The sequence below is a fragment of the Poecilia latipinna genome, unplaced genomic scaffold (genome assembly GCF_001443285.1).
Source record: "Poecilia latipinna isolate Pla-1442-1.1 unplaced genomic scaffold, P_latipinna-1.0 Scaffold1211, whole genome shotgun sequence".
NCBI lineage: Eukaryota > Metazoa > Chordata > Actinopteri > Cyprinodontiformes > Poeciliidae > Poecilia > Poecilia latipinna.
Window position 1 is genome coordinate 150,800 of NW_015113827.1, and position 25,687 is coordinate 176,486.

A 25,687-nucleotide genomic window follows, 5' to 3' on the forward strand; every position below is an offset into this window, starting at 1 on the left:
AAACAAATTATGTTCATTACATTTTTACCCACAAAATCATTCTTAGGTAGTGACCTAACACGCTGGAGCAGGGGTGGCCAAGTCCAGTCCTCGAGAGCCACCATCCTGCAAGTTTTAGAAGTATCCTTACTCCAACAGACCGGGATCAGCTCTACAGAGGCCTGATAACGAGCCATTCATTTGATTCAGGTGTGTTGAAGCACGGATGCATCTGAAAGTTGCAGGATGGTGGCTCTCGAGGACTGGACTTGGCCACCCCTGCGCTGGAGTTTCGTTTGTGTTGCCAGGTAACGGGGCGGAACTCCTCTGAGGTTGCTAGGTAACGGGTTAGGATTCACTGGGGTCACTAGGTGATGGGCAGTTCCTGCTGACATTGCATTCTGAAGGTCTTTGAAACAAATCAGTTTCCAAACATTAAAAAATATGAACTTACTGCCAGAAAACAGCTGCTGCTTGTTTTCCAACCACTTTCTGTTTTTAAAGCAGGAGAAAAACAAAGTACAGAAATCTAAATTTCACATGTCACTTTTAATGTTCAGTAAGTTAGCAAACAGTTGAAATGTTATTTAAAAATCTATTTTAAACAACATTAAAAACAGTTGGCAATTGCACAGGTCAAGCTAATGCTACTGCAGCTGTATCCATGCTACCACAGAAAGTCTGGACTTACAGCTTTTTATTTTTTATTTTTTGCAAATGCTGAGCCGAAGCCGTGAACTGTGCAGCTACATGTAGACAAACAAAAGTAGATGCTGTAAGGCATTGGTGACAACACGATTTAAAAAAAGCAATAGAGCAGCTAAAAGAAAATTGAAGTATAATGGCATTCATAAAGAATCAATAGTTACCAACAACAATAGTGCTCAGTCAGCATGAGCAGCAGCTTTCTGCGCCGAGCCTCTCCGGGTTAATAATGCTTTACCCTCCTCCTTTGTGGGGCTAAGCCCGTAATTATCAACTATTTAGAGGAATGTCAGTATTACCTCAGTGAAAAAAGCTGCAGTCGCTGACAATTCCCTTTAAAAACATTTTATATAAACAATGACTGGATTTCTACTGGGACTGCTGGTAAAATCCCTCATTTATATAGAAAAAACTACATGACATAACATGACATATGGTAATTTTTCTAGTTTTATTTCAACTGAGTAATGAAGTTTTAATCATAACAACTGCTTCCTTGCAGAGACTAATATCTCTCCCAGAATTATACGTTTTGTCAGCTCGCAGAATTAATTAAACAAGCTGGCTGGCCTGAGCAGAAATAATTAGTGGTCTGATAGTGGTCTGACATTTAACACACACTCAGAAAACCTCTGTTGATTTTCCTCCAGATCGCACCGAAACACTGGACATGAACACACCAGCACACGGCTGGATGATGATGAACTAAAACTGAACATATCTGACTCAAAGATCTGCGTTTGTCAGCCATGTTTCCTTCCAAATCCTCCGTCTTCTATTGTGTTTCAGCAAGCAGAGCATTTGCTGGGCTGTTTGTCAGTTATTATCAGGATCTCCTCCAAATATTAAATGCATTTCATTGTCCACCCACACAGGTGTTGGTACCTGATTGGATCTGGTTCTGACGGCAGCGTGGGAGACTCTGACATGCTGCACCTGTTAGGAGGGACGATTCTTTATTCTCTTCCTGTTCAATCAATCGTTTGAATTTCCGATCAAATTCTCACTAAACATAGAAGAAAATTAATTCATGTACTAGCATAGTGATGATTAGCTTCTTGTTTAAGAGTTTCTCCTCAGATGAAAATGTTTTTATTTAGGAATGGAAACAATTCATCTACTTATAATGTCCACTTTGATCTTTTTTGTGTGTTGTCCGCTGCTATTAGCTAAGCTAACACAGCAGAGGTTGATTAGCTAATTTAAACATCTGCTCTACTGATGATCTGTCAGAATTGGTGTTTAGGTCGCATTTTTATTTTAACTCCACCATCCAGGAATTCGGGAACGCACCGAGTTCCACAGCACATCTACATGTTAAGGTTGTCAAAGTCAAGCTAGCATAGCTGAAATGCTCCCTTGCTATTTTTTTCTTAATTAAAACTTTTTCCTGCCCTTGTTATTTACTTGTTATAGTGTTGACAATTAGTAGCAAAGCACTGTGTCCCTTTTCTTTTAAATATGAGGCGTACATTTAAGATTTAGTGCATTATGCTGATAACAGCTAAAACTGATGCTAGTCATCATCAGCCAGCAGCTTTTTACCCTCCAACAGAGAGATCAAGGCAGTGGCGCAAAAAGTGGGCACGCAGCGCATGCAACGCATAGGGGCGCTGCACCAGAGGGGGCGTCAAAACCCCGTCTGGAGGGGGCGGCGCCCCGATGATGCCTTCACTTCACCGCGCCCTTACGCTCCCTCACCTCGTGCACGTGTCCTTTGACGTGTCTTCGTCTCGGGGGGTAGAGCGACTGTATGTTTTCTATGCTCCTTCACCCTTACGTACCTTCCTTTGGGGGGGCGTCGATATGTTTTCGCATCCACCTGAATAATATGTAGTTGCGCCCCTGGATCAAGGCGGGATCTTGCGAACATGATGTCATGCTGCAACGGGTCTACAGAAACAAAGATGGCGGCCATACCAGAACAGAAAAGAGAAAAGGTCCCAACAAAGTCCAGTTGGGACATAAAATCCACATTATGTGGTTCTGTTCATAAATATAAACACTCGACAAACTGCTTAAGATGAAAGAAACACGATGCCAATAAGCAAGGATGATCTTAATGCACTTCATGGAGCGAAGTTTCAGCATTTATTCAAGAGCAACACAGACGGTACTTCTGTATAAATACATTTTTTAGTATTTGGCATATTTTATTCTTTTCATCTTTTTTTCTATTCACGAAGCTAAGATGTTCCTGTTTGGTTATATTTTATAAATATCTCTGAGTTTGGTAGCGTGAGAAAACCACAATTTCCTGTTTACGCAGTCAGTATATCATACAGCTGACTCAACATAATTAAATTATTTTTTATATCTACATGTATAAACTCAGCATATTATGAAAAAATGTTCCCTTTATGTTACTGAATGGCTGTTAATCCCCAACATACAAGAGAAAACTCTTTCAGGTTTTTAAGGAAATTGATGCATCAATCAGCTTTACATTAAATCAATCAATAACTTTCATCCCTGTTTGCGTCCCATTAATGTTTAGAACATACCATCATTTTGGTATTTTTTACTAATTTCAATAATTTAAAGTGTATGAAACACATTTCTCACATCTCCACGCCGCAGTGTGTATGCAGTAACTGAGCTGCACACACACTCCTGCATGCTGGCAGGAGGAGAGCAACATGCAAACACAGGCGCATCCTTCATCCACTGAGACCCGACTGATAGCCTGATCCATTTCCTGTAACCATTAGAGGCGGCCCTCGATTATGCAATCCATCCCAAGGCTATCATCCACCTCTATCAATAATAAACATCTCCAAACTAGGGCTGGCCTCCCCGGATGCAGGCGGCGCCGCCCAGCGCGCTCCACTGCGCCTGCCTGGACCGTCGCTGACTCCGCCGGTCCCTTCCCTTGTCCTCATTCAAACCCGAACCCAGCAGCAGTGAAACCTTTGCTTCTCACATTCATCAAAGCCGCAGCTTCATCAGCTGTGACAGAGACGAGCGAGTGCCGACGGCGGCGGCAGAGGGCACCTGAGGCTCGCTGACAAGAGACAGACGCTCAAGTCTGAGGTTCCTGCATGATGGGATGGGAGTGTCACACTGGGTTTTAACTGACCGGAACAGGGAAACAGTCCTTCTGGTGTTTTATATAAATAAAAAACAAACGTAGCTCTACTGACTCAGTATTTCATTTCAGATTTCATACTGGAACTGCTGCGTTTGTATTTTCAGCTTCACTCTCATAAAACCTTCAAAAACACAGGAATATTTTTCTTTCCACAGTATGTTGCATAATACAGAATCACTGTGAAACGAGTAATATATTTGTCATAGTTTAGCATATTATGGAGCTTTGAAACACCTTTTTACTGAAACACATCTGACTTGACCATAAGAAAGCCTTGAAAAGAGTCAACCATGAGGTTGCCATGTCATCAAAATGGAGATAAACGAAGCAAGTCCATCTGGGTTGCCAAATATTTGAAATGGCTGTTGTACCTCAAGGGTGTGTGTTCGGTCCTCCGGTTTTTGGTTTGCTTAAAAAACATTTTCCTTAATGTAGCTTCTCAGATATGTTTAATCATAAACACGAGTTCAGTTAATGCTGAAGCACAACTCTTTGGTTTTAAAAAAAAATAATTCCTCCTTGTTAAAGAATCAGGGTCAAATGTAGACACCATCGGTCAACAGGACATCATCTGTCAACATGTATGTTGATGTGGACAGAGAATCTCTGCAGACCAAGAGCAACATGTAAACTGTGTTTGGTGAGGAAATGTAGGAAAAGGTTATTAATTTTAAGTATTTTTGTGAAACTGAAGCATTTTGTCCTGCAAACCAACATGGCTATTATTAATGTCCTGTAAAGCTTTCAATCTCTGCAGAATAATTGCCTTTTCCCCCATTTGTTTGGTCACTTGTTGAATAATGTATAAGGAAGGAAGCACCAAGTCAGAGTTATTAATTATTTTAGTCTCTCACCGAGATAAGGACTGAATAATGGCTGATATAAGTTCTGTGTTTGTTTGGTTTTTTTTGCTTTTCAGCAACAGCATGCTGTTTATAAATGAAGATAGATTACATTCAGACTGCGGCACAAACTTTAGGTTACATCTTAAAATTACCTTTCAGTTCAGTTCAGTTTATTAATTTGATTCAATTCGGTTTGTTTATGCATCAACAATTCCCAATAAATCTGATCTCACTGCACTTTACAGCCCAAGAAGTTTCAATTCACATCCAGATCAACTCAAATTACGCTAATGAAGTCAGATTTAGGTTAATCCAGTCCATATTAATTATAATACAATACAGTCAACTGTCTAAGGACTGAAATGGATCACTGACTTCAGTAATAACACAGATAATCTAAATACAGCAAATTCCTGATATTCCTTGAGTTAAAGGGACTACAGCTAATCACAATTATCTAACATCCACATTTTTAAAATTTTGTTTTAAAAGCTCAAACTACAAACATGCACTAAAACGCCCAACAGAACCCGCCGCAGCAGAAGCTAACATCTACACAGGGTTTCCATGCATCCATAAAATCTCTAAAATTCATCGACAAAAATGAAAGTTGGTCTTACATATGTTAATTGTTGGTCTTAAATTTTGTTGTGGCTGAACTATGTAATCTCATATATTCTACATAGTTTTTTTTTGGCACAAGTTTGAGTCGTGCACAGGCATCTTCACTGAATTTTGTGAATGAAGGCAGTTGAGGCTACCGCTAACTAGCTGCTAATATTCCCTTGCTAGCAAGGTAGTTTTTTGTGTCTATCATGGGTAAGTGCAAATTCATCACTGGTTGGCTGGACAAACTTTGTCTTTTACACTGGTTCACTTCAGTGGCCGATTTAGTACCACATATAGCAGATGTGGATCTGCTATATGTAAGATGCTATATTCCCCCGGATGAATAGATCCGAATTGTGCTGTTCAAACTTCCATGAAAACAGAAACAACGTGGCCATACTGATTCCAATAGGAAAGACTTGAATTATTACTGATTTTAAATCATTATTGCATGTACTAATGACCTGATATGGCTGCTGAACAAGAACACAGTGTTTGTTTTCCCACCTGATAGTCCAGGAGATAGTCTGGTCCAATTTGGACCAAGGCTGTAACATTTGTTTCATTCTCAGCTGCTGCAGTTCTCTCTCACACTGCACTGAGTCAAACCAAACAAAGCCGTTTGAAAAACCTGTTGCCCTCCTCGCCTGTGGGGGCGCTGCATCCAAGAACCAATGAAGGAAACAACACAAAAACCTCTGAAAAAGATACTGAATTCAACTTCCTTCTTCAAGAAATGTTTTTTAAAAAATGGGGTGGCGTCAATTTTTTTTGGGTAAAAAATCATGAACCATTTGTCCTGCTAGCCCTAGGCTAAAGCTAGCGTTTGTTTTAGTTGTATTTTCCCATAATGCCCTGCGCTGTAGTCCTCTTCCTGCTTTTGGAGCGGTCTCTGGTCCGCTTACATTGGAACTGCACCAGAGTTCATTTCAACTGAGGTTTGTGGGACCAGAGCTCGATTAGCATCCAGACCTCCCCAAACGAACCAGACGTTCTGGACAAACGGACTGGAGTTTGATTAAACCAGACTGAACAGCACTGATGTGAATGCAAACACTAGTTTGCTACTAGTGTTTGCTACTAGCAAACACTAGTAGCAAAGCAGTGAAGAAAGACCTGAAATGCCTTCAGATGCAGATCAGAAACAAGTTGGATCCATGATGGTCCCACCTTGGATCCAGCTTATATCTCATCAATCATACAAAAATTAAATCTAAAGTACAAACCGAAGCCTGATAAATGTGATTTCCACTGCTTTGAAGTTGGGAGTATGCAGTTGAACAGAACATTTTTACGGACAGCCAAACGTGGGCAAGAAATGGATTCAGTGAGTCGCAGACCTGAGCAGCATCAGAACCAGACTGAGGTCAGGAGACAAAACATGGAGGAACAACAGCCAGAAATCCACACTGTGCCTGACACCGCTGTCTCTCCACAGGCCTCCTGGACGGAAATGTGTCAACTGCTGTCTGTGCAAGTGACAAACTATCTCCCATGATACCCGACCATGTTTACAGACTCTGGTCGAGCACTTCCAAGGAAGGAAAACACAAAGAGATAGGCGGGGAGAGCGGAGCCGCAGTGTGACAGCAGGGAGATGGAGGGAGATGGAGGGAGACTCGGAGGTGGTTGGCTGCTGCTGCTGCTCTTTAACCGTTGGCAGTCTCCTCTTGATTAGGGCCCAGCCTGCCAGTCCTGGTGGAGTCTGCCCAGGCGAGTCGCTGGAGACGCTCTGCTCTGTAATGGTGTGTGACAGGCCAGCCAGAGCCACAGAGGAACTGACACGGATGCTACGTTTTTTTAGCAGAGGTGCCTGACACAATTCCTCCTACAGTCCAGCATCTCCTTTCCTGGTTTCTGCTTTAAATCTGGATTTATTCGCCTCAAACTAACAGGCTTTTATTTTTAAATCCAGACACAACCACTTCTGGTTGTGTCTGGAGCCTCCTGTACAACCAACGAGAATGCAGCAAGTGGTAAGTCAACAACAAAACACTAGTCTTTTCCAGCAGGCATTGTACACCAAACGTGGTGGGTTGCTAGGTGACGGAGCTGTCATGATGTGTGGTTGAGGAGAGCGGTGAGAGAGACGCCGGGAATCCCAGGTAGTCATGATAAGAGATAATTTAATGATAAACCAGGAGGGACAACAGAAAATCACTGGCAGCACAGGAACAGAACACAGACGTAAGACACGACGACGATCCGACAAAGAACACTGACAACAGGTGGGACTAAATACACTGGGAGGGTAATCACAGGAACGACACACAGCTGGGATCAATCAAGACAGACTCAGGGGAAAACAGGACTAGACAGACAGAAACTACACAGAAAACACAGATCCTAACAGGAGCGGAATTTTGCTTGGGTTGCTAGGCAACGGTGGAACGTGACACAGCAATCGGGAGGTGTTTGAAACGGTTCATTTTCCAAACACCAGAAAACATGAACTATTTGCCAAAAACATCTGGGTGTTTCTTTTTGTGTGGATTGTTTTTAGAAGCAGAAGAAACCCAAATGGAAGAACAAAGAGGTGCAAAAGGTGAATTTTGCCGAGCAGGTCCCCTTTAAGGCATTTCAGAGCTCACACCAACTTATCTGTGCTAACTGCAGCTTATTTGTGAAGCTACCTGGTGGTAAACAGCACACAGGAGCGCTTTCTGCTCAGACTAACTGTCTGTGTGTGAAACGCCAAGTTCTCGTTCAGCACTCCCGTCCTTCAGACCCGAACCTCTCCTCGCTCGTTCCACTGCTTTTAATTAGTATATTTATCTCTCTCAGACGAGGAGAGGTGACTGCAGCGCCGCAGAGAGCCGGCGACAGCTACCTGACAAATGAACTGACCCAAATCACCCAAACAGATAAAATATACACACACTTTATTTTTACAGCAGTGGACCTCATCTGGACTAATCGGGATTCATTCTGCTCCAGAGATATTAAACTGTAATATTTCTGCGGCTGTTAGAAGTAACAAGATTTCAACTTTAATGAGAAGCAGAACAACATGGAGATTGAACTCTACAAATGTTCTAGTTTCAGATCCCAGGAACATTTACAAAAGATAATCAATGCTTTACCATGTTTTGAATTTAAAGCATTTAGAAAAATCTAAATAATTAAAATTCCTCTGATGCTAGTGGATGGAGGGATAAAAACACAGAAAGTGCTAATAACTGAAGGATTATATTCAATGTTGGATGGATGGGCAGACAGACAAAAGGTGGAATGAAGTTTGTTTGTTTGATTGGATCCCCATTGCCATGGTAACAATGGCTGGTCTTCCTGGGTTCCACTTCATAAAAAAACATTTATTACAAAAACAGTAGATTGTCAGAAATTGTCAGGATTTCTAATAATTCAGTTGAAACTACATATTGATTTAAAGCTCTACAGACTTAATCTACTGATGAGGCTTCTATCGAAAAAAAACCTGAGGTTTTCCATCTATTTTTGTAATTTAAATTTGTGAAGTACATTCCTTAATGCAAAGGCAGCTACAGTTTTTAAATGGGTTTCTCCATCAAACTGCCTGAACAGGGAAGCAAACTTACGTTACTCCTGCACTGTGTTCCAGGGTAGCTCAAAATCGGCATGTGAAAATGGCTGCAAACAGATGCGCCATTATACAACCGTACATCTTTGAAAAGCATTAGTAGAGCCTCCTGAACAACCAACGAGAATGCAGCAAGTGGCTTCTGCATGGTAAGTCAACAATAAAACTCGTGTTTTACCACTGAACTGCAGTTAAACCAGCTGACCAAATGTGCTGGAACTCAGCTTTGGTTGCTAGGTAACAAGGAGAACTCTGCTGGAGTTGCTAAGTAACGGGATGTTCCTGCTGCTTTGTGACTTTACATTTTGGAGGTTTTTAAAACGGCTCATTTTCCAGACACCAAAAGACATGAACTGCCAAAAAAGCTAGATGTTTTTTTTGTTTGTTTGTTTGTTTGTTTGTTTTTATGTGTGGGCTGTTTGTAGAAGCAGAGATCCAAATAGAAGTACAGAAAATTTTTATTTTCCATAATATGTTCCTGTTAAACTATTCCTAAACAGGCAGACCAGATTAATAACAATTAATTTATTAAACATAGGTTTTTATAAATGTGTTTACTGACACACATTTTAAGATCAATAATATTTTTGTAAAGACCTCCAGTCCGCTCACACGGTGCTTGATGGGATGCAAATATATGGAACGAGGTCTGCTATCTTTACCAGCCGATCCTGGGAGAATCAGGGGGCAGAGCTACTTTGTTGCTGCTGGGATCAGAGCCGTGAAACTGTTACCTCATGTGTGATCTGGGAAAGAACAACAAAACCTTCTCTCGTCTCCTGATTTGAAGGTCGCGCTGCCCTTCCACCCTCCCATCAACGTCACACCGTTAGCATCAACAGTTAGCATTCCAGTGTAACATTAGGTGGGAGAGATTTGAGGTCAGGCTGCATTAAAACAAGCAGGAAGCTTTCTGAATGTGCTGCCAACATGATAGACTTTAGCAGGTTAAACTGGTCATGACTTTATTCCAAACATGTTTAGTTTTCCAGAAATAAAGCACTTGGCTTGTGGTACTTATGTTTTATTTTAAGTGTATTGAGATATTTGCACTAGAAACTAATCAAAATACCTGGTAAGACATAATGAAATGCTGCAAGAGCAAATTATTTAAACTTATGATGGTTTATAATTTATTAAATCAATCAAACATGTAGAGCTGTTCAATATTTATTTGTAAACAGGTTTGCTTTGTGTTTTAACACAAAATGAGCGGGAATCATCATTCATTAGTGGTTACTGTGAAATTAGCTTTAAAGCTACAAATGCTACTGGTTTTCTAAGTTATAACTGTAAGTTATAACTTATAACTTATTCTGATTTAATCCAACTCCAGTCCGTTTGCCTAGAAAGTCCAGTTCTAGACAAACGGACATTTGGTCTGAATGCTAATCAGACCAGAAATCAAACTCTGATCCACCTATAAACGTCAGTCTGGGTTCAGTTGAAGTGAACTCTGGTGTGGTTCGAATGCATATATGAATGCCAAGCAGACCAGAGACCGCTCCAAAAGCAGTAAGTGGATTACAATGCAGGGCATTCTGGGAAAATACAACCAAAACAAACATGTTGGCTTTAGCCTAGCGCTAGCATTTGAAATGGCTTGTGGTCTTTTGCTATCAACAATTCTACAATCGTTAAAGTCTGACCCCACTCCAACTTTGTTTACACTTTGTTGCGCTTGGTTTCTTCTTCAGAGGTTTTTATGCCATTTCCTTCAGTGGTTCTTGGTGTAGTGCCCCCACAGGCGAGGAGGGGAACAGGTTTCTCAAAGGGTTTGGATTATTTGAGACTCAGGGATCATTTCTCAGGGAGAAAGAGAACCACGGCAGCTGGAAATGTACCAAATGTTGCAACTTACCACGGCCATTGTAGATACAAAAATTTTTTATATTAATCAAAAATGAAATATTTTTGATTTATTTCAGTAATTTCCAAGAAAACAAGGAAATTACCTAGCTCCAAAAGTCAACATGTTTCAGCTTAATCTTTGAAAGTTTATAGAAAAACCTTTTAGGAGTTTTGGAAATTTTTCATAACATGGTTGACAGGGACATCTGATGGAAAATTCACATTTTGCACATTTTTGTACTTCTATTTGTGTTTCTGCAGCTTCTACAAACAGCCCAAGTTCTTAAAAGAACATCCAACTGTTTTTGGCAATGAGTTAATATTTTTGGTGTCTGGAAAATTAGCCGTTTTAATCTGATCATAAATCAGCAGGAACTCCCTGTTACCTAGCAACCCCAGCAGAGTTCTGCATGTTACCTAGCAACCCCAGCAGAGTTTCAGCATGTTTCAGAAGTCGACAATTTGTCCTTGTTTTTTTCCAGAAAATTTCTGAGTTTTTTGGCACAAAGTTGCTATTCCCATATTTCTATATAATGTAAATAAACAAACATAGCTTTTTATAATATTTCTGTGGAAATGGGAGTACAAACAATATTTCAAAGCAATCTTTCTAAAACAATGTTTGATGCATAAATTATATTCTTCAATGTCATTTGAAGCATAATAAATCGAGTGGAGTACTTTATGTGGTTAGTGGGTTGTTCAAAGAATTTTTTTATGACTCACAGCTCAAACATTACATTACAGAGCATCAGACAGAGCAGTAAAATGTGCTCTTTATTCTGTTTCAGCTCAAGTGCTGCACAGCTCCGTGAGCGCACATATTTTTAGAGTGGACGAGCCCTTTGGGAATCGGCAATGTGACCTGGCATTAACATAACCAAACCAGGAAACTAAAGCTTTCCCAACAGATGTTATGAGAGGAATTAGGAGGAAATGCTACGTGATTACCGCAGGCATCCAGGGAAACGGTGAAAATAAAACAATGAATCGCTTCTAGACAAATGCGGCGTTGAAGTACGTCGGATCGCAGCGGTAAGAGAAAGACTCGGTTTCTTCCAGTCAGTTTGTGGTGACTCTAATGCTTCTTGGCAATGAATAGTGTCCATTGATTCAACCACATCAAACTCACTTCCTCTTCACAGAGCGCCCTGCATGCATTTTGAGCATGAGGGAGAGAAAGAGGCACAGGTTGCCAGATCTGACTGGTAGTTTCCAGCCCAAAAACAACAAAAAACAGCACAACTGTAAAACAACCAGCTTAAGTCCCCCTACAACCCCAAAACCAGCCAAACTCCCCAAAGACGACCAGCCAAACTCCCCAAAGCCGACCAGCCAAACTCCCCAAAGCCGACCAGCCAAACTCCCCAAAGACGACCAGCCAAACTCCCAAAAGACGACCAGCCAAACCCCCCAAAGACGACCAGCCAAACCCCCCAAAGCCAAACTGTAAAAAAAAAAAAAAAAACTCTAAAAGAAATCCGGCCAAATCTGACCCTTTGATGAAATTCATATTGCCTGCGCCAAATATATTTTATAAATATATAACAGTGTATAAAGCAAAGTAGTCAAATTTTGGTAAATCGTTGTTGATCCAAAATATAAGCGGGGTTTTGCACAGTTGTTGTTTTAAATGACAACTAAATATTTCTAAGACCTCTTTTGGGACAACCATGTTAATCAAATAAAAATAGTTTGTTTTGTATGTAAATTAATAAATATATGAAGATTTTATGTATTGTGGACCCAGGGGCCAAACAAAATCATCCAGAGGCCGCAAATGGCCCCCGCACCACACCTTGAACATCCCTGCTGTAGAGGAAATCCATCCGGGATGAGGATTTATCCCACGTCTCCCCTGATCGGCCTGAACAAACTGCCAACAGGAGGAAAATCGCGTTTATCTGACACTGATTGAGAGTGATTGATGGCGTCACGAAGGTCACGTTTACTCCGGCTGACGAAATAAATCAGAAACCGCCGCGCAAACAAACCCAGAACACACACATCTGAGTCGACCTCAGACTCGCACCATGTCAGGACAGAAACTTTCAGGTAATCTGCTGGGAGAAACCAGCAGCATCAGCAGCAGACGAATGAAGCCGTAATGTCATCCATCTGTTAGCGTTTCCTCTCAGGGAAGCAGGAAATGGAGATAAAAGCCAGCCAATCGAGTGTCAGCGTCCCGACTGATGGCGTCCCAATAGCAACGATGGATGTGGAGACGCGCTACGCCTGTAAACCGCTCCAGCTTCATTCATCTGGGCGACGCTTGTAGATGTTACACCAGAATCAATACTGGGATAACTGGGTTGCTTCTTTTTTATTACAGGTTTGGTTGTTAAAGCGAAGTATGAGTCATTATAGGGAACAGTAAAAATTCACAGGAATGCCGACAGCAGTGTGTGTGGCTCGGGTTTTTATGACGAAGAAGAAGAAGAGTATGGAGGGGCAAATAACCAAGACTCTAACTGAAATTAAAATGTCTGACTTCAATCTAACTAATTATCCAACTTAGTATTTCATTGAAACGATCAGTCATAACTTTGAAACGGTGACAGGAACACACTGGTCCGATTTACCTCAGAAATATTCAATATGTTAAAGCTCTGGTGTCCAAAGTGTGGTTCAAGGGCCGTTTGAGGACCTTGAAATGATTTTGCTCGTTCCCCAGATCACAAATAACAAAACGGAAAATAACTGATTGACAAAAAAAGAAATGTTTTAATTGTTTTAATTGATCAATATATTAATTGAAAATGGTCTCAAAAATATATGTTTTTAAAGAAACCATAATTTTATTCATGGTTTTGGTTGTGTTTGGTTTTTATTTACTTTTTATTTAATGCTTTTGGTTGCGTTTTATTTTGGATATTTAAATTATCTTTCAGTTTCTATGTTAATTTCTCTTTACAAAGTGAAAGTTTATTAGTCTGTGAGAAGATTAACTGCTATTATTATTATTAACAATATATCACTTGAAAATGGTATCAAACATAATAATAGTAGTTACACCAGTAATTTTGAGGTAAATGTATCATCCCTACCCTTATTATGACAGAAATACAATAAATGCAATAAACTCATTTTAAATTTGCCAGTTTTGTGTCCAGAAATGTTTGCACATCCTCGTGTTAAAGAGTTTTAACTTTATTTTAGAAACATTTATTTCAGATGTAATAATACAGTTGAAAATATTGTAGGCTGTTTAGTTTGTAGAAATTTAAATAAAATATTACCAAACGGTCGTCGCCATTTTGTTTACACTGCAATGCATTCTGGGTAGATATCGTATGCTAGGTGCTACAGCGCTAGCTAGCTCTGTCAATCTAGAATAGTAATTTTTGTGCAAAAATAAAAATTTACAACTCCAATTTGAACCGAAGCGCTTTGAAATCGGAATGAGAGGAAATGAAGACGAGGAAGATCAAATGGAGAAAGAGGAGAAAGTCGAACAAAAACCAAAATGCCAACAAAGATTCAACTGAAAGTTTACAAAGTAAATTAGCACTTAGAGTTTATCTGGAAAAATCTAATTCAAAGATCAAGATTTAGCTAAAGCGCCAAGCTGAAAATTAGCCCTACTATTAGCAGAAATGTGCCCACTGCTGAAGCCAACCAATTAAAAACAGATGCTAATAGCTAGTCCTTTTAGCAAGAAAAGGTGCAAAATGTTGAGAAAATTAAATCCAAGCCCATTGGTATTTTTCTGCTGTGGAGGTGAGGAAGAGCCATGACCGCAGTGTAGCGCTAGGTCAGCCATCTTTGACAGCTGCTGGATTAATGTCAAGCTGTCAATCATTTGTAGTTCAGCTGCTCCAGGAGCAACGTGTTTCCATCTGTACTGACGGTTTCTCTCTTCTGGAGGTAAACATGAAGCATGTGTGTCACCCTAAACGTCTCAAACTCAAACAAAATTCTGATTCCACTTATAAAAACAAAGCAAAAGAGCCAAACAAGATCAAAATGCAAACATCCAAAACATAAATCGACCTTTACCCGCATGCCAAACAAAACCTTATGCATAATTCACATCTTTCACCACTTCAATCAACCAGTCAGGAAACAAAATAAAACATTTCAAGTCCTTTATGTTGAAATCTGATGCCTCTTTCCACAACATTATGCTACAGACAATGATACACAACACAGATAATGAAAAACAGTCACTAATTCTCCAACCAGCAGATGTAAGAACTTCTTTACAATCTGGAACCAGATTATCTTCTTACCTTAAAGTCACAAATGCACGTCACCATATTCCCAATTCTTAGGCACTCCCCGTCAAACTTGCAGGTGTTGGTGTCGCACAAGAATAGGTCCGTGTCCCGGTCATCAAAACCTGAAGCACAGGAAGTCAAAAACAAACATAAAACCTTAAGTTATTATCTTTGGACCCAAAGAGGAACCATCTAGAGTCAGCCCAGATTCAGTTATTTCAGCCAGAGATTAGAGATCAGAGCTGAACCTTCAGAGTCACAAAAAGACAGTTAGAAAGTCGGCCTTCTATCACCTGAAGAACATTAACAGGACTAACATTTCAGCTAGATATAGAGAAACTCATCCATGCGTTTATCTTTATCGCACTGATTATTGCAACAGTGTTTTCACAGGTCAGAGAATAAACTTTAAAATACGTCTGTCAGTTTATAAATCTCTGAAAATCTCTGAACAGATTTGCACTAAATATATATTTAACATCTGCTGCTGTTTCATCAACTGTCCAGACGTCTCTGGTCTTCTGGTTCTGGTCTGATTAACCAATAAGCTTGAACCTGATTGGTTAATCTGAACAACAGTTTTACTGCAGATCAATCTATTTCTCTACAACAGAGTTAGCTTGACCCGCTAACTGATGACAAGATGTATAGGGCTGCTGTAAACAATTATTTTATTAATCTATCAATTATTCTGACAGTTAATCAATAAACAAAATTAAAAAAAATGTCATAAAATAAAATATTGGTAAATACTGAAATAACAGCGGTATTAATATTGGAGATCAACATCAGCCCAATTTTTTCATATTTGTGCTTCCCTAACAATTACTTTTCTGTAGTTTAGAAAATTAACTTCTTACAATAGTATCTCAATCTTTAAATTAATCTGGACAAAAAATTATACAAAAAACGGAGTTATATTCAGTTTAATAATAAAAAGCAGCAGGTTCACAAAGACACTTATAAAAATGTCTAATCTCTAGTTTCTAGTTTATGTATTCATCTTCAGTCAGTTTAACAGATTAACTCTGACTTCGCCCAGCCATTTGTAGCTTTTGTGTCCATGTTAGCAACGGAACAGAAAAACATGTACGGCCACACTGCGCTCCGCCACGGATTTGTTGTGACCGGCATGATATTATTTTCCAGTGGTTTATAAAGCCATATTGAAGCTAACCATCGGCTTCAGAAGCCGTTCCGTCTATCTGCATAGACATAATATAAGTAATAATAATAATAATAGTAATAAATAATAATATAATTTCTTATATTATGTCTATGTCTATCTGTTCCACCTGTATAAATCACCTACCGCGCTCTATCGCTCCAACCATAGCTGCGCGCATGCGCATTACCACGAAGTAGGACGGGTTGTTGGGTAGCACAAATAGTCAGAACACCGGAAGAGAAAGGCTACTGTGTTCCGTCCATCGCGCCAGTTATTTTAAAAATGCCTATTGATACACCGAAAAACGATTAAAACCCGCAGATTGTTATCGATCAATGAAATCCACCAGGATGCACCGGATCGAACTATGCAACTGGACATGTTAGCAGCACTTAGCATTCGTCACTCATAGCCGGAAGTGAGAGCGTGGTGCCACAAAAACAATCACCCGGCTGGAACACGGTGAGCTAAAAAATAAAACATAATTTAACGAAGCTGACAGGGAGATAATTTGACTCGAGGAATTTTAATAATCGAGGTACTCGAATCATTCACAATAATCGGTACAGGCATGGTGAGGTGGCCTAAATATAACTGAGTATTATGGCCATTCTAAAAAAATTAATAAAAATTACGAGAATAAAGTCGAAATATTATGGGCATAAAGCCATAAAACTATATTCATAATATGACTATACTTTCATAGTGTTTCAACTCTCATACGACTTTAATCTCCTAATATTATGACTTTATTCTTAATTTTATTTATTTATTCTCGTGTTTTACTTCATTGTTGTAATATGGACCTAATACGCCATCATACTTAAACACAATATTCTGAAATATTTAAATATATGCTGAAATATTTGAAATAATATAATACTGCAATAATTATACATGCTTATATACATATTGTACATTTAATTTTAACTACGCATTTAAGCATTCATTTACTTTTGTATTTCATAAATTACTGAAACAGTTACTTTATTACAAATACTATATTTCTATTTCAACTCATTGTATTTAATTGTGTCACTAAAATAACAACCTTAAGGATGTTTTTTGGTTGCTTTTGGAGAGCATTATTTTCCTGCGTTTCTTTAAGTTGCTTGTTTGAATGCTGGCGGACTCTCAGGGCACGGTGCTGGGACATGATCCAATTCAGGCCGTGTTATGAATCTCAAATGACATTCCGAATCAAATCACAGTCATACGAGCAGGAGACACTCAGCTCAGGGCGATTTGTCTACCTGGAATGATTGCTTACAAGAAGCCGCCCCTATGTACATGAAGCCATTTAGAAAGCAAAGTGGTTTACATTCAGACAGATTCTAGCTGACAGGAGATGGAAACGTTTTTGTTGGGGGCAGAGGCATGTCCTTCATTTCTGATTTAAAATAGGAGAGCAGAGGTTATTTTTAAAGCATCGTCCAGCTGATGCAGACTCGACGTTTCGGGTTGTTGAGGATGAAGCTGGAGAGACGTTGCTGCTCCATCCTGATGCAGAGAGAAAGACAACAGGACAGATTTACAGGCAGTTTAAAGCCACCAGCTAAACCCGATACCAGAACCAGAACCAAGACTGGACATCCACAAAAACACAACCACAGCTGCACATTCACTTTAGTAACTTAAGTGAAAAAAATTTAACTTCAGGGGTATTTTTACTTTTTACTTTTACTTGAGTAACTTTATCATAAAGTATTTCTGCTCTTACTTGAGTGAAATTTCTGGATTTTCTTCCCACTGAATGAAAATCAAACATGTTTTAACCAAAAATCCACCAGACTCAGACAAACACCTGCAGATTTAGTTAAAGTTTCATAAGTTTTTTATTGAAAGAAACTGATTTGGAAATATTTTCTTTTGCCTGATTTTGTTATTGTTTGTTATATGAATTATTGTCATTTTGTTCCTTAAAATAAAATTTCAACTTAACTTTATATTTTGGTCCTTCTGATGATGTGCTTTTTAAATATTAAATTATTGATCATTTGATCAGATACCCAGTACTTGAGTAAACTTTTTACCAAATACTTTTTTACTCTTACCTGAGTAATTTTTTGGACGGCTACTTTTTACTTTTACTTGCTTAAAACATGTTGAAGTATTTCTACTTTTACCTGAGTACAGTTTCTGGGTACTACATCACCTCTATCGCCATATTGTGACCATATGATACAAGACTCTCCATTTCCTCCCTCAGCTGCTGTCGCCATCTGAAGAAATGCACCAAAAACAACCAGAGTTTGCAACATATTGTTGTATGTAGCATATATGCCACTGAATAGCATGGTGTCCATCCATTCTTAAAAAGCCTTAAAATGTCTTAAATTCATTAAAGAAAATGTACGTTGGCTTTAAATAACTCAAGTTTGTTATTTAATCTTGTGTGTTCACATAAAAAAGTCCCATGAGAAAAAGAACCTATCAGACAGCAGGTTGAGTCACATGCAGATATTTTCACTCACTGAGATCTTTGACTCGACGTGTTTGAGGCAAAAAGCTGCTAATACTTGCTAGCTAGCTAGCTAGAGGGCTATATGCCATATTTAAGAGGCAACACTGTCGTCATGTAACATTGTTTGTTATTGTGTATGATTACCTTTTGTATATTTATTTATTTACTAAACTGTATCTTTTTTTAGTATGTTTTTGTGAAAAAGCGCCATCTAGTGGAAGTAGTTGACAAACCACAATAAAAGTTCTGCACTTCAAATGGATGTGGTTCCTTACTGTGTTGTGGCATGCCATAAAACGAGCCCAGAAATATCACAGTTTATATATTTATACTGTGGCATTTTTTGTAAGTTTCTGTTGTGATTTACATCTTAAATTTTATTCATATTTGTCTTATAAAGACTTAAATTTGAATTGGTGAAACTTCCATACATACACAGTCACTATAAGGTAAATGAATCATGGGTATTAAGTTTTTTTAAATTTTATTTCTGTGATCGTAAACAGGTTTATTGGTGGAAGGGAAACTGATGAAACACTTCAGGTCAGAAGAACATTTGCTGACAGAAAGCAATCGGCTGGCTGACGTTGTTTTGGTTCATCTAGGAGCTTCGTCACGGACATTTCCGCTCTGCAGATCTAAGTTAGTTAGAAGGAGAAACTAAACGACTGCAGGAGAAACAGAAATAAAGCTCTGAATCCTGGCTGACCTCAGGATATGATTATTATTCTTCAGTTAACAAAGCATCTTAATGCGTTGCATCCTCTAATTACAATCACTGAAACATTTTTTCCCACTAATTCCTATTATTAGGTAATTATTTTTGTTCATGTATTATTTCAGAAAAAGCCTCCAGCCATTTTGCTCTAATGTAAAAATAAATAAAACTTGCCCTCCTTGTTGCCTAACCAGCAGTGACAGAGAACATGAAATAACTCATCCTTTATGACATAATCTGTGCATTCAGATGTCAAACAGCAGAAAATATCTGATATGTTTCAGATTAAATGTGACTGAACACGTCAGGAGCTGCTTTTCAGCTGCAGCTTAACGAGGGAAATTAAAACCGCTCCCACTTTTCTGTTTTCTCTGACGTTCCTCCATCTTTGTTCGCCGTTTCTGTTTGTTGCGTCTCGTGTCTCCCAGAGACAGAGGACGGCGTTGACAGGAAGTTAACTCTTCTCTCATTACTCAGGATTGTGTTTCAGTGGCAGATGTCAAATCAGACAGAAAATCGGCTCAGATCCTGATGTTAGCGATGCTACCAAAGTGTACAGTTTTTTGTCAGGAGGACTTTACAACCGAAATACGTCGGATTTATTCAGAGTCCAGTCAGGATGAGATTTAAAGGGGCAGCATCATGTAAAATCAACTTTTTGTAGCTTTAAATCAGGTTATAATGTTATTCCTTTGACTTGACTCGATTCTTTCATGTATGTTTGGGAAATCTTTTAATCTCCATGGCAACCATCCAGCTGTGCAAAATGCCTGGGTGTACCAAGCTCCTCCCCCTTTCAGTTCCTTCAGACTAGCCAGCAGCCAATAGATCTCATTATAGGAGCTACTTCTCAGTGAAAAGCTGGTAAAAACTTTGCTAAAGGGTTAAATAAGGAGCCATGTAGGATGACTTCCTGAAGGCGGAGCTTCAGAAAGAGCAGGAGCTTCTTAAAGAGACAGAGGCCCAATTTGAAGGCGTTAACTTACAAAGTCAAATTTATTTTGATCTATACAGCATTTTTATAACAACTGAGGGTAACACAGTTAAGTCATTGTGCTATAAAATGTTTTTATGTGCCTAGAAAACATAATATTGCCAATTTAAAGCATGTTGAGAGAAACAGGAAGAAGAAAGTCTTTCTGGCTCAGTTTTATCAAAAATCTTCCCTCTTGTGCCCTAGAGTGTCTGTGCATCCATGAAAAGTCATAACTTTGTGTATCTAAAATTAAGGCCTCAAAATGTTACATTCATAAGTTGTCTTTAAATTTTCCATGAAAGGACTAAGAAAGGCAGTTAAATGCTTCCGTATGACAGAAAAATCCCACAAACATCCACAGAGCTCTAAGAGTTTATTAAATTTAAACTCACAAATACCAGATTCCTCATTCGGTGGAGTTAAAATTCAGACTGGATGAAAACTAGCCTGGAAAATCTGTCGACAGATGAACTTCAGATAATCAGGAAATGACTTCATGGCTTTTAATTGAGGCCTGAAACTTTTCTGTTGTAATGATTTATTTTTATTTATCAACTTATTCTGCTGTATTATTGTTTTTGTTCATCACTTCAGTGCAGCTTTCACCTGTTTTTAAAACGTTGACATGCAGAGATTTATGCTTTCCTGAGATAATCACAGATTTTTTGGGCATTTTTCCGTGAAACGTCCTGCTCACACTGATACTGATCAGAAAATCAATGGATTTGATCAATAATTTTCCAATCCTGCGATCATTAAAGTGCGTCTTATCTTTAGTTTATATTTTACACTGTAAAAACACAAAATCTTACCAAGTATTTCTGTCCCGTTTCTAGTGTAAACATATCAGTAAACTTTAAAGAATTCAAAACTAACAAGTAACTTTTCACTAATATATAGAAACTTGTTTTAAGTCAGTAATTCTTTAATATTGATGATAAAGTTTTAGTTTCACTGGCAGGTTATTTTACTTATAATGTGAGGAAAATATCTAAGTGAAATAATCTTTCTCTGGAACTAGAACTTTATCATCAATATTAAGGAATTATTGACTTTAAACAAGCTTTTATACATTAGTGAAAAGTTACTTGTTAGTTTTGTCTTATTTAAAGTTTACTAATAAATTTGCACTAGAAACAAACAACATGACTTGGTAAGATTTTGTGTTTTTGCAGTGTAGGAGCTTTACAGTGGAAGCAGAGAGGTTGAACTTACATACATGTTTTATTTTTTATATTTGTAAATAATAATAGTATCTTCTGTGTGTTTCCTTTAAAACTTGTTTTTTAATATGTTCTCATTCTAAAGCTGAATTATTTGTGGCTCTACATCTACATTATCTCTCATGAAGCAGCGCAGCAGGAAACCTTCAGTGTTTGTTTGTTCAGGTAGTTGACCTCATCTAGGAGCCGCCAGCCGTGACCTGCAGCAGCTCCCAGACTCCTCAGCGTCGATAAGACGATAAATGAAGCTCCAGTTTTCATAATGCGCCTTTCAGGAGCCGCTTGAAGTCGAGAAGCTGCCGTGCAACTACAACTCCGAGCTGCGTTTGCACATCAAAGATGGTCATTTTTAAAGTTTCCAGGCAAACAGAGGGAGTTTTGTTCCCGTGTTTGTCTCTGCTCATGTGGTGCCGCCTCCAGGAACATCGCCCAAACCCGGAAGAACGGCGTGAATTTCACCAAACATTACGGTTTCTGCATAAAACGCAGCTTTTACTTCAGATGAAATGTCTGCAGAAATCGCTTTGAGAAGATAAACAGGAACATAAAAGTTAAGGATACAATCATTTCTCTAACATTGTTTTTAAAATGATAATTTTATTTTTATTACTTTATTAATAGTTTGTTTAACTACATATCTCAGTTTCAGTAACCAAAATGGATTTTGTTTATCTATATTTAGCTTTCTCTACTAATAAACATCTGTAATAAATCGCTACTGTTAGCTGCTAACACAGCTAATGGTATTAGCTCCTAATATCATCAAAATAAGAGCTGATGCTCTTATTTTGAAATGTAACTTGAACGTTCTCTGTTGACAGGCGAAAGGAAAAGTTATGAAGACTCACGACTTTATAACTTTATACTGGTAATATTATAACTTTATTCCTGTAAGTAGTATTTTAGCAATATTATGACTTTATACTCAAAATATGACTTTAGTCTTTAAATATTACTTTATTCTTGTTACACTTTGACTTCAGTCTTGTACTTTATTCTCGTATTATAGCAGCTTTATTCTGATATCTATTGACCTTTATTCTGGTATTATTAGTCTTTTCTTCTCGTCTGACTCTGTTCTTGTAATTTTAATTATTTTGTGTATTTCTGGTTCTCTGCTGTAGAATCAGCAGCCAGATGTTTCATAAAGCCTCCTCTCTCTCTGCTGCGTGCCTCATGATGATGGACACTCATGCACATCACCCTCTGTAAACGAAGCGCACCAATCGATACACCTTTCCTCTCGTAAAAGCCCTCTCTGGCACGGCGCCGCCTCATCAGGCTGCTGCAAACCAACCTGCTGCTTGGCAGAGTCACTTCTCTGCTCAAATATACCACCGTGGAGCCCAGAGCGCCGACATGAGAGGCCTCAACGCGCCGAGTGCCGCGCGCCGAACGATGCCCTCAGCCTGGAGAGGGCCACATGAGGCGGGCTGAGAGCCGCCAATGAAAAAACAAAAAGATGGCAGAGAGGCTGGCGGTCAGGCAGCTGGCACGCTGACGGCCACGCTGCGGAAAAATCCCAGGAAAAATCAGATTCCCTTCAGCCCGGCTGCTGGAAACAGAAACTACAGCCTGCTGAGTTTTCATGTTTCGTTTCATTTATTTCAATAAAACAAGTCATCAGCAGGACAAGAGAAAACATGTGCATACATAACCAAGAACAAAATAACGAGCTTACTTAGCTCTTCAGTTTGAAACGTCAGAATTTCAGCCCCATTGAAATTCATTGAAATTCTTCAGAATTCCACAAATTCAGCAAAAACTTTCTGCTCTTTGACCTTTTATTATGTCTACTTCCTCCAACTTAGAAACTCCATACAACTTTTAAACAAATCACAAAATGTTAAACTATCTTCAAATGATTCAGCTTTTTGATATCTCTTGTGGATTTTCTAAAATCTCGATTTAAGTTTAAATCAGATTGTTTTGCCCGTTTCCAGGTTTATAATGTGGTGGAACTGACTCTAGCTACTGATGATCTGCAACTTTCTCACAAACAAAATGCTGCTGTCTATTCATATTTCACTCTGCAGAAATAATTTATGCATCAAAACGTAGCCACAGATGTCTGCTGTGAGGAAATGTTAGTATCACTGCCGTCGGTCTGATAGTTTTCTTTCAAACACTTGAGGAGCTCAGGAATGTCACTCCTCTTTCTGCTGTTTCAGTCTGAAGTGACCCGTTTTAATCCTGATGCTTTTTTCTGTTTCATTAAATATATCAGTTTAAAACTCAACCATTATCAGAAATTTGTAATCAAAACTATCTTATGGTTTTCATAAAATACCAGTTTACTGTGCAAAAGACCAAACAATTATATTAGATAAACAAAATGAATATAAAATGACTGTCAAGACAAGAAAACCTATGAACCCATAATAATAATAATAATAATAATGAGCATCGTAAATATCAAGCATCAAATTAATTACCAACTCTGTGATAATATATAAATTGTTCATAATCTGTGCTATATAACAAGAAATAAAATAAAAAAAATCTGATAATAATGTCAGTTTCTCCAAGAGGTGAATAGACTGAAGTGTTTTGAAATGAAAGAAGGACAAGAAGAACAAGAAGAAGAAGAAGAACAAGAAGAAGAAGGAGAAGAAGGAGAAGGACAAGAAGAAGAAGAAGAAGAACAAGAAGAAGAAGGAGAAGAAGGAGAAGGACAAGAAGAAGAAGAACAAGAAGAAGAAGGAGAAGAAGGAGAAGGACAAGAAGAACAAGAACAAGAAGAAGAAGAAGAACAAGAAGAAGAAGAAGAAGAACAAGAAGAAGGAGAAGAACAAGAAGAAGAACAAGAACAAGAACAAGAACAAGAAGAAGAAGAAGAAGGAGAAGAACAAGAAGAAGAAGAAGAAGAAGAAGAAGAAATGCCGTTAAACCGTCTGCAGCAGCCAGAACCAGATGTTCTGCCTGGAAACTACAGGAAAACCGTAAACCAAACCGCCGAGGGATTCATTACCGCTGGAGGCTCTCGCATCGTCTTATGAACAACAATCCAATCATGACTTACACGCAGGAAGTCACTTCGTCTGCACCACAAACACAAAGGAACCGTCTCTGAGAAGCGGCCACAAAGGAGCGCCGGCGTTTCCTACGACGTAAATCTCTCAGGACGTGAAGGAACCGACGATAAAACGACGATTCCTCAGACAAACAGGAAGAAGGCTTCAATAAAAACCGCTAGGAAGATTGTAAACTCGCTTATGTATCTTATTATATTTAATATGTTTTACATAAAGGCTCAAATAAGGCCGTTTTGGATAAGGAAATAGAAAATAATTGGCTGTCAGGGAGTAAATTTATGCCAAAAAATCTAAAATGTTTAGATTAATTTAATCTATTTGGAATAAAAAAAATTAAAATTGAAGATCTGACAACAAATAAAAACAAATTTATAAGAAAACAGAAAATAATTGGCCACCAGAAATAATTTCTGTGATTTCTACAAAAAACCAATCTTTGCTTAATTGTGCATCATGACAGGCTTACTGTGGGTCTTTGCCTTACCAGGGGCATGAAACTCTGAAAATTTCAAAGTGTTTTTCTGAGACGTGTGGTTTATGCCACCTCCTCCACTTCCTGTTTGTTTCAAAACAAACATAACTCACTTTTTCCTTTTTCTTTTTCACAACATTTTAAAAGTTAATTTAAAATTTGCATGACAGTTGGATGGAAACACAGCTAGTGATTAGCAGCTGGCTACATAATCAAAGCTACGTTGCTATTGTAGCCTGGTTACTTCGCTCCAAACCAGTTCATGGAAACATCTTTAATTCACATTGTCTTCTTTCCTTCTGTTTAGCAACATTTTAAAAGTTTGCTCAAAATTCAGAAACCCAGCTGGTGTTTGAACATCACTTCAGCTGTTTGAGCTGAAGATCCTGGATCTTAAAAAATGTCTCCGTAGAAAATGTGTATTTTGAGTAAACATATCATTAAAACGGCAGCATTGTGTGAAAACAACTCATTTTTTCAGCTTTATTTCTTGTTATGTTATTCTCTCATCAAAAACAAACCTGGAGTTTTGCTTTGATTATTTTATTCATGTTTGAGAAATCCTGTAATCTCCATGGCAACCGTCCAGCTGTAAAAAAACGGCTGAGTGGGCTTAGCTCCACCTTGAGTCAGAGCTCCTCCCCCCACTCAGCTCCTTCAGACTAGCCTAGCAATTAGCAAACTGGAGCTACTTCTCAGAGTATCACTAGTAGATACGTTGTTAAAGGGTTAATAGAGGAGCCATGTTGGGATGATTTCAGGAGTTTTTAAA

At 38.6% G+C, this 25,687-nt stretch overlaps 1 protein-coding gene across 1 annotated transcript in view; it reads right to left on the bottom strand.

The window, feature by feature from the left end:
• The window catches only part of tmeff2a (transmembrane protein with EGF-like and two follistatin-like domains 2a), a 132,917-nt gene that overhangs the window by 99,270 nt on the left and 7,960 nt on the right, over positions 1 to 25,687 (bottom strand). Inside the window, exon 2 of the mRNA XM_015053880.1 lies at positions 14,872 to 14,981. Within this exon, the coding sequence (XP_014909366.1) occupies positions 14,872 to 14,981 (110 nt within the window). The remainder of the gene's footprint in view (positions 1 to 14,871; positions 14,982 to 25,687) is intronic.